This window comes from Nanorana parkeri, unplaced genomic scaffold (assembly GCF_000935625.1).
Source record: "Nanorana parkeri isolate BGI_ZX_2015 unplaced genomic scaffold, ASM93562v1 scaffold184, whole genome shotgun sequence".
Classification (NCBI taxonomy): Eukaryota; Metazoa; Chordata; class Amphibia; order Anura; family Dicroglossidae; genus Nanorana; species Nanorana parkeri.
Window position 1 is genome coordinate 1343009 of NW_017306452.1, and position 14223 is coordinate 1357231.

At 45.3% G+C, this 14223-nt stretch overlaps 1 protein-coding gene across 1 annotated transcript in view; it reads left to right on the top strand.

The window, feature by feature from the left end:
* PHF14 (PHD finger protein 14) overlaps positions 1-14223 on the top strand; it is an 87861-nt gene that overhangs the window by 61198 nt on the left and 12440 nt on the right. Inside the window, exon 14 of the mRNA XM_018555124.1 lies at positions 2503-2671. Coding sequence (XP_018410626.1) covers positions 2503-2671 — 169 coding nt within the window. The remainder of the gene's footprint in view (positions 1-2502; positions 2672-14223) is intronic.

Consider the following 14223-nt stretch of genomic DNA (forward strand, 5'->3'; position numbering starts at 1 on the left):
ACCCTGCAATGGAAAGGAGTCACTCTAAAACAGGATGCCAGAGCTCAGGGAACCAGCTGATTTTGCAGGAAACATAAACGTTTAAACATCAAGGAGCACCATCCGTTGTCAGTGATTTCATCAGCATTTGAGAAAGCTAAAAACATTTTGACTTTATTATCACTTTACACATACAAAGTCTTAACTGACAGTGAGGATTCTTAGAGGCAGAATGCTACACATAGGGAAAATATTAGACATAGGAGCCAAGTAATGGTGGAAACTGCAGTGTTCATATTTTATGTTTTCACCGAAAATAAACCCAAAAGTGGATTGATTAAACGGCTACGAATGTACACAGTGCGCTCGCTCTCTGTAGCGGCGTCCTCTTTTAGGCTTGTGATTTTGGAAGTGTTTTATTACAGTACAAAAGCAATCTCTTCTAAGTACCTACAATCTGCCGTCTGCGTTTCTACAAAGCAATTTTCGTTCTAAAATGTCATCCATGCCCTTTGCTTTTTACATTTTTGTAGGTAGAGATCTGTAGAACTCTTCTGAGCTCCTTGAGAGCTCTTATCCTCTAAATATATCACAAAAGTGGTTCGAACGCCACCTACGAAAAATCTTTGATGCCTTACCGTATTTCCCTCTGTGGCCTTTACACAGCAAAGTGCATTGTGCTAGAACAGATGACAACCAGTCAGCAGATAACTTGATCTGTATGCTGTAATGAAAGGCCATAGCTGGGTGCTGTGGGTTACTGTACATCTGTGGGATGGAAAACCTCTGAAACCAAACACTTTGCAGGGGCTGTATGAGAGGAAGCTCAAGCCAGCTAAATACCCCGATGAAATACATATAGGGGGGCAGTTTTACATGCCAAAGAATTTCTCTTTCTGTCCATCTGGTTCTTAGATTTGCACAGCCATACAGCTGCAGTTAAAGAAGAACTCCAGGAAAAAATTGTAGTAGCCCTTGTAGTAGGGCTACTTACCTGAGGCTCTGATAGATGTTCTTAGACTGGTCACTAGAGCACCTCTCCCTCTCTGTTGCAGCGGTCTAAGCTCCCGTTAGGCTAGGTTCACACCTAGTCGATTGAGCTGCCAAGCTGTTTTCGTTTACGGTTTTCAATGCATAAAGATGTCTAAGGGCCGGCAAACACCTAGGCGATCCGCGTGGCAATTGTGCACGATGCCGCGAGGTCACAGGGTCGCCCATCGCCAGACGATCGCGCGGTGGGTACCATTATTTTCTAATGGCACCCCAGTCGTGCCAGGCGGAATGCACGGTTTCCTGCTTCACTTCTAAAACAGCCGCGCGTCGTGTATCGCAAAAAAAAAAAAAAAAGGAACATGTACCTTTTTTTCCGGGATTGCCGCGCAGATGTCACCCCATTGAAATCAATGGGGCCGTGCGGCAATCGCTGTCAGCAATTGTGCAGGACCGCGCAATCCCGGATTACTCAGGTCTGCACCGGGCCTAAGGCTAGGTTCACACCTGCACTACACCGCAGGACACCCGGGAAGCGCGATCGTGTGCTATTGCACACAACGATTGCCGCGTGGCCCCATTGCTGCGCGGCAATCGCTAAAAAAAGGTACAAGTACCTTTTTTGCGACACCCGACGTGCAACTTTTTTAGCCCGGAGCGACTGGGGTGCCATTAGAAAATGATGGCACCCACAGCGCGATCGGTTCACACCTTGGCGACTCCCGACCGCGCAACAATTGTGCACAAAACCGCACGGATTTCCGTGCGGTCAGGAGTCGCCAAGGTGTGATCCTAGCCTAAGAGATCTAAGCCGTGCGACAATCGGCCGAAAATAGCTCCTGCACCTTTTTGTGCGACAGGTGATTTCGTCCGCGCGACAAACCGCAAAGGTGTGAACGGCCTTCATTGACTTCAATGCGAATCTGTGTTTTGCGCGATATCGTGAATCATCACATGCTATACACAGTCTACACACATAAGGATGCTGGTAAGATTCCAATGCTGCAGCAGAGAAGGAGAAAGGCTGGAGGGAGCGCTGTGACAGCTGGCCGGCTCAGAGCTTCGGAGTCAGTATAACATTGTTATTTTGGCACCTAGACAAAAACAAGCACTTAACCAAAAAAGGTTTTCCTGGAGTCTTTAAGTAGCACTTAAATGTTTTGTCCCCCCCCTGTGATTGGACAGGGAAAAGAGAAGCAGCAGACTGATTAGCTCATCCCTAAGTAAAAAAAAAAAAAAAAAAGGTCTTCAATCAGGGAGCATGGCCATTGCTTCCTTACAGAGAGTAAAGGTCTTTCTGTGCAACAGGCTGGCAGGGGACATGCTTTTCTACTCAGAGCTGTGGCTGCTTTCTAATGAAAACAAACTAAAAGGCTGCGCACCTTCTGTTTTCATGCACCTCAATGGTATTTGGCTGATTTAAAATGAAAGTTCAGTTGGGCTTTAAATATCAAATTTATATTATTCATTTTGGTGTTTTATTTTCCGCATGTTCCTATGTTTATAGTAACAACGTTATTGGTACCTTGTTAGGCAATGCTCCGAGTGTGACCAGGCCGGCAGCAGTGACGTAGAAGCAGATTTCGCTATGGAAACTTTACCAAACGGGACAAAGAGATCTAGAAGGATGATTAAGGAGCCGGTGAAATTTGTATCGCAAGACCTAGCACAAGACACAAAAAAGATTCCTCTGAGAAGTGTAGTAAGTATGAGAAGTGTAAGGTGGGACTTGCACACAAGTCACTTTTTGAACTGCTGCTTCGAATAAAGTTGGGCTAGGAGTACAGAGCCATAACTAAATGCAGCATGCTTTCAGGGAAAAGGGGGTTTGCTTTCGAGATGCAATCACTTAAACTTCTCGAGAACAACAAAAGCGACAGAACACGATGCATTGCAATAGCAACCATATTGCATTTAGAGCAGGGCCCGACAAATCCCAGGCGCTGCCACATCAGCTCTGTTTCCCACTCCCCCTGTTCTCCTCTCTGCCAGGAACCCGCTGCATGTTGCGTTCTCTGTCCCCTTCGATCCCCGCTGCTCTCCCCACCTGTATCAACAGAGGCAGCAGGGATCGGAGGGGACACAGACTTCTGCATTCGGTGCCCAGCAAGAAGAAGAGACCGCTATCAGCTGCTTTGCCCTGTGTCCCCAGCGAGGAGAAGAGACCGCTGTCAGCTGCTGTGCCCCCTGTGTCCACCACCGCCCCCGATGCACCCTTACCGCCCTCTCTTCTGATCAACTGTCAGCGCTAGAAAGCCGGCGTCAAGTGTTCCCTCCAGCAGCCGGGAGCATTAGCCAGCCTGCTATTGGCTATTTTAAATTGCAATGGCAGGCTGGCTTTTGCACTCGCCCACTGCCTGCTGTGTTTACCTTAAAGGAGAACTATGAGGTGAGTGCTTTTCACTCACCTCATAGTTCTAGCTGACCTGTGACAATGAGACTGTCACAGGTCGGCTCAGTAGATCGGGAGGTGAGCGAACACATACTGCCGCTCGCTCACTTCTCCATCCGAGAGCCGTGACAGGGGAGGGGCTGGATTCCCCCCTCCCCGCTCCGATCCTCCAGCGCTGACTGGCGGAACGGACGGGGGAGGGGGCGGGTACAGCTGGCTCTGCCTCTAGATAGGCAGAGCCAGCTGTCACGCAGCTGGGCTGATCCAGACATAATTGTGGGGATCCGCTTCAGCTGTGGCGTGTCAGTATACCGCGAGCTGTAGGGTGATGGGTGGACCCTAGTTTGTGTCCTCCCGTTACCCTAAGGAGAACTATGGGGAAAAGCCCTAACCCCAGAGTTCTCCTTTAAGCTTTCTCAGAAGGCAGCTGTCATTCCCCAGCTAAAGCAATTGAAGAGGAAAGGTGACCCATAAGGTCACCTTAAAGAGAACCTGTTATCTCCAGTGTGTTATCACAAAGGGGGCATGTTGAGCCCCACCATGTGTTAGCAATGAAATTAAGTAAAAAATAATTACATTGATTTCCAAAATTAAAAAATATATATAAAGTCCCTTACCCCCTGTGAACGTGCACATACTAATGGAAACAAAACTCGGCTGCACCTACGTACAAATATAACGATTGCGCTACACGTCCGGTATCTCCACATGTGCCAATTAAAACTGTAATTGAAAATTAAACTGTTGTTTAAGATTCTAGATTCAAAGTGAATTTGTCAACCCTGATTTAGATGCAACACTTACACATGAGAAGCAAACACAAGCACTTGTATACATTAGCCATCAGCATGAAGTGGATTGTTTTGTGCAGAACGTGAGATATGTCCCAGACAGTTTTGGACTTGTGAGCATTCAGGGGAGCAACAATTATTGAAAGGAAATGTGTTATTTATGAAATGTTTGACTTACCAATCTGTTGGATTTAGTTTCTCGTCTATTGAGGGACACAGGAAGCCTTTAACCTTCAGGTTATAATGCCCCTTTCATGAGGATTGAACACTTCAGACAAAAAACGGTAGGCCAGCCCAGATAACCCCTCCCACTACCAGCATGCCTCCGTTTTTGGTAGTGTCCTACGAGGGTGGACATCTTTTCTTTAGCTCTGCTGTGTTAAAGACTAACCTATTTATTTTTTATCCCAGTACTTTACTGTTTTTTTACAATTATTTTTCTTCAATCGAGACTTTTCTCTACATTTCTACTGGAGCTCTGTCTCTTTAATTGCAGCTACCCACCACAGTAATCCTCTGCCTGGCATTTGGAGTACTGCCTCCTCACCCCGCTTGACTGAATGTTGCAATGATAGCCTGGAATTTACCCCCTCCCTTCCTGCATGTCAAATCCCTCTTCTGGGAGTGTCTAATTGCTTTCTATACTGGCCCAGCTCCTTTGGCCCTCCCACTTCCCTACATAATTATACTATTTTGAACTATATAATTATTTAGCAGTCGAGGGAGAATCAAAGGGTAATTCTTGAGTGACTGCTATGAGTCTGCCAAGGCTGCTGTCATCACATTCATGATGTAGTCAGCAGCAGTCTCAGGGCTTTCAGATGTCCACACAAGGGAAGCTTTTACTTATAAAAAAAACATGCATAAAATACATTGAGGGAATGTATCAAAACTGGCAGACAAAATCTGGAGCAGCTGTGCATGGCATCCAATCAGCTTCTCTCTTTCATTTTCAAATCTTAACTGAACAAACTGAAGAGAGAAGCTCATTGGTCACCATGGGCATCTGCTCTAGTTTTGATAAATTCCCCCCATTAAATGCACATATAATCCTTATGAGAAGATTGTAGTTACAAAATGAAGGTGTAGCAAACAGGATCTATTCAAAGATTAGGGAACAGAGGCGGGAACTATTCTGGGGATATCTTTCTGCCTATTTTGGGTGGTCCGGTCCACCGAGCTCCACCTGATAAGTTAAATATCATATTTAGAGGGACACAACATCCAGTTCTTGATCTACATTGTATTAAAGAAGAACTCCAGGAATTGTTTTAATTAACCCTTGCAATCGGGCTACCCCCGTGCTGCAAGGGTTAAGTGCTCGTTTATGTCTAGGTTAAAAAAATTAGACTCACCCAAAGCTCTGAGCCGGCTTCTTCTTAGACCGGTCCTTCCAACGTTTCTCCCCCTCCTCTGCAGCATTCTAAGGTCCTGTAAATCATTAACGTCTATACACGTGAGGGCGCTTAAGAAGATCCCAATGCTACAGGGAGGGGGAGACAGGTTGCAGGGAGCGATTTGACAGCTGGCTGGCTCGGAGCTTCGGTGAGTATAACTTTTTTTTATTTTAGGACCTAGACACAAACTAGTCCTACTGCAAGGGTTAAAGGAGATCTATGAGGTGAGTGATTTCCATCCTCCTCATAGTTAGAGCCGACCTGTGACAAAGAAACTGTCACAGGTCGGCTCTATCGATCGGGAAGTGAGCAGAAACATGCACCGATCTGCTCACTTCCTGATCCTCTCCCTGCAGTGAGCGATGACGGTCAGTCACCGCTCCCTGCAGGGATTCCCCCCTCCCCTCTCCGATCCTCCAGTGCTGAGTGGAGAAACGGACGGGGGAGGGGGCGGGCACAGCTGGCTCTTCGTCTAGATAGGCAGAGCCAGCTGTCACTCACGCAGCTGGGTGGATTTCGACAGTATTGTCGGGATCCGTCCCGGCTGCGACGCTCTCAGTATATCATGGGCAATAGCCGCTATATACTGAGCTTTGGGTCACGGGAGGAGGTTGCTATATGTCCTCCTGTGACCCTAAAGAGAACTATGGGAAAAACACTTATCCCATAGTTTTCTTTTAAGCAAAAAATAAACCAAAAATTCATGGATGTTTTCATTAAAACCATGCGTTCAGTTTCTTGAACACAGACCCTTGAATGGTAATCTTGGCTTTGTCCTCAAAAGCAATACGTGTGTTGAGTTTCTTTAATTGTGGACTCAACATGTTTTGCTGACTGGTCTCTTATTCCATAACAAATCCATTAATCTACTCTCCATGTTTATGGAGGCGACTCAAATGGTTTTGCTCTGTTTCTTGTATAAAATCAATAACAATAAAACGGAACCAGCAGAGCACAGCATTGCCGCACATATAGTGAATTAATTAAACCTCATTTCAGTTTTTAAGTGAAATGAACTGTTTTTAGTTGGGAATCTATAGGACTAAATCCGCACAAGCAGATGTCCTGTGCACAGCATTCACATCTGTTCCATCCAGGGGGAGGATACGTGTACTGACAGGGATGCATTCTCCAGCATGGTAATGATTGAGGTTATTCATATTATACAGGTTTGTTACTTCATCTTCAGGTGTATACATTTTTTTATCTTGAGAGTCTTTAAGCCAAACTGAACCTTTTAGTTTAAATCAGCGAAATACATTCCATGCACTTCAAGGTAAAAGATGTTCAAAGTCTTACAGTCAAAGTGACTCGAAACCCGGGAGTTAAATCTTAAAAATACATTGAGGTTCCCTAACTATTAACATGAATGTATCTTATTAGTGTATCACTCGGCTGTCATCTCAAATCTCAATACAAAGTAGTAAACTAAACATGAGAGTATAGTCCATCCCGGGAGTGAGCTTGGAGCTCACTCCCGGGACGACATTGAACACTTATTGTTTTGATGCACCTGGAAATGATTTAGCTAATTTAAATTCTAGGTTTAGTTGGACGTTAAAGCAAAACACCAGGCTGTGCTTCCCCCTCCCCAATCGATGCCCCTAGCAGTATTTCTTGCTTTTTTGGTTTGGATACTCATCTTTTCCTATTCAGGTTGGGTGGTCCTTGCTGTTGTAGAGTACTCTGCCCCAGCTGATAGGTGATGTGTGGCCATTCCAATGATGTCACCAGGTCGCCTTCCTCTGGTGGCAGTGAGAGGTGGTCATTCTGTGAGCCCGGCCTGCGTGATGGCATAAACAAAAGGCTGGGCTCACAGGTAATGGGCAGAATGATGCAAGTGTTCTTTCCGAAGAGGACTGCTGGTGATGGACGAGGACACAGGGTAAGCTTTGCACCATACCCCTAGACACAAATGAGCACTGCAAGGGCAGTTTGTGGGGGGTTTTTGTCGTTATCGTTATCCTGTAAGCAATTTTTCTGGTTTTTTTTTAGATATCTTGCTTTTATCCTTCTCCCATGCTCTGTATTCATCCAGCACACATTCAAGTCATTCAAAAGAACTTTTCAACATCCTTTCACGCTTCTCGTCTTTTCCCATTTTCACACCTTCTGAAGACGCCAGTATTGCTCCTGCCATACTTCGGCCCTGGCGTCCGTCCCTGTTCAGCTTTCATCTGAATGTCCTCTCAGCTCTACTTGTGATGCACAACGACGCAACGCCTGGCTGCATTGATTTGATCTTTAACTCCCCCCCCCCTACTTTCCTCGGAGATAAACCTTGAAGAGTGTCTTGTAAAGAGGACGCAGGGCCTTTAATGGGTTTTCTTGTAGCAATTTTAGGATAGGATAGTCAGTCATCGGCAAGAGTTCTAGATTAATAGGGTCTGTGCATCTAAAGGCATGGAAGGTCAAAAGGATTACTTTAAAAGCCAGATACTTTATTTGTATCTTGACTCAGAAATCGTAAATTTCTCATGGATGGACTTTAGGTAGTAATGCTTTAAGCAAGATTATTTAAAGATAATGTAAAGTCATTTAGTATTATATGGATATACATGCAAAATAGATCAGCTTGATGAGTTAAAGTGGGACCCCTGACTATTTGTTTTTGGTCAGTTTGAATAGAGTTAGAAATAGTAAGAACCTCTGTTAGTGTCAGTGCCTTTAGATACTCTTTAAAGGAGAACTATGAGGCGAGTGAAAATCACTCCTCCTCATAGTTCGAGCCGACGTGTGACAATGAAACTCACACGTCGGCTCAATAGAACGGGAAGTGAGCGAACACATACCGTCGCTCCCTCACTTCTCGATCCTGTCCTTGCAGAGAGCAGTGACTGTCAGTCATGGCTCCCTGCAGGGATTCCCCCCCCCCTCCCTGCTCCGATCCTACAGCTCTGACTGGCGGAACGGACGGGGGGTACAGCTGCCTCTGCCTCTAGATAGGCAGCGCCAACTGTCAATCACGTAGCTGGGTGGCTCTCGATGGTAATGTTGGAATCCGTCCCGGCTGTGGCGGTCTCAGTATACCGCGAGCTGTAGCTCGCGATATACTGAACTTTGGGTGACGGGAGGACGCTAGTTTGTGTCCTCCCGTTACCCTAAGGAGAACTATGGGGAAAAACACTGACCCCATAGTTCTCCTTTAATAAGATAATTCTGTTTTTTACAACTTGCCTGACTGAAGCAGGTAATGGAGATGGTTTAAGGCAGAATGGAGCCATAGGGAATGCAGTAGTTTGGTTCCTCATGCCTTTGATTTACATTAATCATGATTGCAAGATTGCAATAGGCTTGTAGCTGGGCACCCTGGACTTCCTTCAGGGACTAGGCTCCGGTTAGGTTGCCTTGCTGTGGATTCAGCTCTGGTGGCTTATCGCTTACTTTTCCTGTTCTCATTGATTTGGGGTGAAGGATCAATCAGGAAGGATCAGTTTGGTTACCTTCTACTACGAGTAACCGTAAACAGCTTAAAGTGCACCTTTACGTTCTGCGTGCTGATATGAAATCATCTTGCACTCATTAGCTAAACATACATATTTTTATTTTACTTACATTTTCTATTATATAATTGTGCCCAAGCATTGCATCCTGGGAAGGTTACATCAGCAGGGCATTGCTGGGAAATCTCATCTGTAATCTCACGAGATCTCAGGGAAAGGCATTTTCCTCCCGTGAGCTGATGTGCATGGTCACATGTCCTAGTCACATGTGCCAGAGTTCCAGAAAGTAAGGGGAGATCTAGTAATCAGCCCTTAGTAAAAAAATGGCCACTGTCAGTAGACTAGGAAAGAAAAGAAAAGTAAGGTATGTAAAGAATACAAAGCCGGCAATTAACTAGAAGTATCTGTTTGAAGATTGTCATTACTAAACATTTCTTAAGGTGTCTTTGTTGTTATTTGAAGATATGGGTAAAGTTCCTCGTTAATCCTTGTTTTTTTATTTATAAACCCATGTCTAGCAGAACTAGTACCAACATAAAAAGACCTAAATTATTAATAACTCTTCCACAGTCTACAATAAGGCTGGCACCTTTAGGCCTCATTCACACAGCTAAGTGTCGGAAGGAAAGACAGGTGCTACGTGTGATTGTACGCAGCAGCTGTGCATGGCAACCAATCAGCTTCTACCTTCAGTTTGTTCAGTTAAACGAGAACTATGGGGTAAGTGTTTTTCCCCATAGTTCTTCTCAGGGTCATGGGAGGACATATACTAACCTCCTCCCGTGACCCAAAGCTCAGTATACCGCGAGCTACAGCTCACTGTATACTGAGACCGCCGCAGACTGTCGAGATCCACCCAGCTGCGTGACTGACAGCTGGCTTTGCCCATCTAGAGGCAGAGCCAGTTGTACCCGCCCCCGCCCCCTCCCCCGTTCGTTCCTCCAGTCAGCGCTGGAGGAACGGAGCGGGGAGGGGGGGGGGAGGCTGAGGGAAAATCACTCACCTCATAGTTCCCCTTTATGATTTGAAGATGAAAGAGAGAGGCTGATTGGTGCCCATGCACAGCTGCTCCTGATTTTGTCTTCTCCAGTTTTGATAAGTTCCCTTCAAAGAGCTTAAACAAACCCCGCTGTGAAGGTATCCAAATTAAACACTTGGCCTTCCTTCGACACTACCTATTCCAAATGAATTCTGCCCTGGCTGGATCAGCATAGGCCTGTGTTGTAACTTTTAAAATGTTTAAAAAAAGAATGATCCAGGCCTGCTCACTCTTGGCTGGACCATGGCATATGGAGTTGGCTTTGTGCACAGGAGCCTAGTCATGCTGGAACAGAAAAGAGCCTACACCAAACTGGCACCACAACATTAGATGTGTCCACTTCTCCAAAATGTCTTTGTATACTGTAGCAGTAACCTTGCCCTTTACTGTAAACACCTGAACTGAATCCTTTGAAGGGGTGTCCACATTCTTCTGGCTTTGTGGCTTATTTGATTCCAAATTTTTCATCTGTATGTGTCTAAGGCCTCATTCACACTGCCACGCATATACGCGAGTATTGTACCATATGCAACATAGGCAAATAAATGGCTCCATACACACAGCCGCGTATGGAGCCGTATATTTGCATAGCGTATATATATGCGCAAAAACAGAATGGAACAGAGATGTGACCGGGCAGAGTATTTCTGCGTATTTACGAGCACACACGCGCGTACAGCACATTAAAAATTCCATTACGAGTGATGCATTCTGGGATTGCATATAGTGCACGCATAGACGCTCGTATATACGCGCATAGACACTCGTATATACACAATATACAATTTTGCTTGCATTGTGTGGGAATGAGGCCTTAATCCAACAAGGATCCAAGACCGTTGTTTCCGTCATGTGATGGGCTTTTTTTTTATTATTGTAATTTCCTTTCTTTTAGAAACACTGCTTTAGAGGAAGACGGAGGAGCTCGCTATTTGATCATTCTGAAGATATAAAGAAAGATAAAACAGAAGAAGAAGTTACAAGGCAAGCAGAGCTCCAACCTGAGCACAGCCAGCGGACCGAACTCATGACGGTAATGCAAACATCTATTTTATACTTAGCAATATTATCACCATTATTCATAGACACTAGACCGAATTCCTCCGGAAACTGCTCCTGTAGATTTTTCCGCTTTGTTTCTCGTATTATCAAGTGAAATCATCGGTCAGGTTGCTCTTTGTAAAGTGACAGGACATCCAAAAAGCCCACCAGTGATACCCACCTTACCCCCTGCTTGCTGTCTGCACCTTGGTGCCCTGGGTCTAATCCTCAGAGCAATGAGGAGAGCTGTGAAGGCGAATATAGTTGGGTTGGTTGGGTGGCTTTCAAGAGAACCTGTCACTTTGTCTCAAATGGTGATTATAACAACCACTTTTAACACCTACACCTCGTGTCAGGTTAAAGGAGAACTATGGGGTCAGTGCTTTTCCCCATAGTTCTCCTAAGGGTAACGGGAGGACACAAACTACCGTCCTCACCCAAAGCTCAGTATATACTGAGACGGCGCAGCTGGAACGGATCCCGACAATTCTGTCTGGATCCACCCAGCTGTGTGAGTGACAGCTGGCTCTGCCTATCAAGAGGCAGAGCCAGCTGTACCCGCTCCCAGCTCGCTCCTGTGATGGACTACAATCTCAATACGTATTAGTAAACTAAACATGAGATTGTAGTCCATGGCAGGAGTGAGCTTGGAGTGGTGACTACTTTACAACACACACAGGAATCATGGGGAACAATAGTAGCCCCCCTCCAGAAGGAAGGACAGGGTCAGCACCAATTCAGAGATGATTGTAGGATCTACAGCTGAGTGATACACAAATAAGATACATTTTTGTTAATAGTTAAGGTACTTGAATGTATTTTAAGGTTTAACTCCTGAGTTTAGTGTCACTTTAAATCAGCCTATCAAGTTCAAATTAAAATAACCACTTGTAGCTGAATTCAGCAAACTCTAAAGCTGGCCATACACAATTATTGTTGATTTTGTTACGTCCCGCCATCGAGCCCCCGTTCGATTTCACAACTGCCCCATCATGCACAGACAATTGTAGTTTTCGATTATCGTTCCATAGCAATCGTTCCATAGCAATACTAACTGGCCGAATTTCGTTGATCGACAGAACAGATTTTCGCTGGCGTTCATGTTGCAATTTTTTTACTGTAAGAAAACGCCACTAATCCATCGAATTTCGTACGATTCAAAAAAAAATTTCCAGCCTGACCGATCTAGGAAATTCAGCCAGTTGTACAGTAATTGTGATCTTTGACTTCCCATCAACTGGCTGATTATCGTACGAAAACCCGATCGTGTTCAGTTTTCAAACGATAATCGCATGTGCATGTGAGAAGTTTGCAGCCTCTACTGATGTGGTTCTCTGAAACCTTACAAAACACAAAAAATCCCCAGCACACCTGCCAGCTACCCTGCAACAAAACAAATTTCCCTGTCAACAGTATGCGTTAAAAACAGAGGTTTTAGTTGCACAAACTTTTGGCCAGAAATATGTAGAAGTCACACCGCTGCGCCAAGGCACCTCTGCAAAGTGTGGTCCTAACTCTATCTACACGAGTCTCCAAGTGGGAGCATATTAATGCAGTCGATAAATTGCATGCAGGTGTACCAGGAGGTAGCCTACTCCTTATAAGGTGCAGGGACGTACTGGAGGCCCAGTAACCAAAAATACACGCTGGGACCCCCAGTGCGTCCCCACATCCAAAATAGTCAAACTAGAAAAAAATGGTAACCGCATGAATTTATAACCAGCCTTTATAGCAGGGTGCACATGGGAAGGCTTACAACAATACAAAACACAAAAAATCCCCAGCTCACCTGCCAGCTAGCCTGCAACAAAACAAATTACCCTGTCAACAGTATGCGTTAAAAACAGAGGTTTTAGTTTTCTTTTTCTTCTCTGGAACCTCCCTTTCTTTGCATAACAGACAGCAAGTTGCAAAATGGGTATAGTTGTGAACATAAATGTATCACATTCACAGGCTCGAGTATAGGCCTTCCTTACAATTAGATTAGCAACATCAAAATAGTGTAACACCCCATTCACACTGAGCGACATGGATATTGCAAGTTTTTTCCGCACGATATTGCGCTGAGCGTCTTTGAGCTACATTGCTCCATATTGATCGGCAGTGCAGATTTTATCACGCTACACAGCGCGTTTTTTGGCCGTGACTTCGTCGCTGCTACATTGGGCTGTAACCAATCAACACGAATCTTGATGTGACATGATTCTTTCCTTCCATTTTGCAGTGCAAAAGTGACCCTTCTGTAGCGCGATATTGCCTGTAATGCGCGATTTTGCGCGAATATAGAGTCTATTGGAGCCAAATCACGCGACATCCGCGCAAAAAAGGGTCATGTACGAGCGACAAGCTACAGCGGCGAGCTACAGGCAACATTGAGCTGTGAGATGTGAACAGCTCCATTGAAATGCATTGGACAAGCTACATAGAGCGATATCGTGCGGAAATATGCGCGATCTCGCAGCACAAAACACGCGATAAACCGCTCAGTGTGAATGGGGTCAGCCCAGTAGTGACCATTCCAAACTGAATATTCTGTTGTTGGTCCATGTGTTTGGTAAGTCACTGAAATGCAGTCACGTTGATCATGTACATAAATGTCTGGAACATTTGCTGAAGACAAAGTGTTCATTATTGCCTCTTAGCCTTATTATAGGGCCGGTGAAATGACGACTTTTCAGCTGTGATCCTCTCGCTACAAATTATTTTCCTGAAAGCGGTTCCTTGTGCTTGTATGAATCCTTCCCCCGAGAAGTCAAATATCCTCATCAACCACTATTGTTGCCGCTGCTCAATATAACGTTCCGATAAATATAGTTTTCGCTCGGGAGAAAGAACGTTAGTTGGTAAATTTGTCATTCAGCTGCGAGCCGTTTCTAAAGTTTTACTTAACAACATAATTTCAAGTCATCAAGTTTTTCATTAACTACCTTACGTCCATGGCCGTTTGTGAACGGCCAGATGGACGTCTGCTCAGAGCGGGAGGGCGTCTTAAGACGTCCTGCCCCTCCCCCCTCTCGTGTCCGCGCTGAGCGCCGCACACGAGAGGGAAAACCGTCAGCATGTAAACAGCCAGCGATGGCTGTTTACATACAAGCGGTCAGGCGTCTCTAGAGACGCCCGATCGCTTGCAGGATCTGCGGGTGTGCGCCGC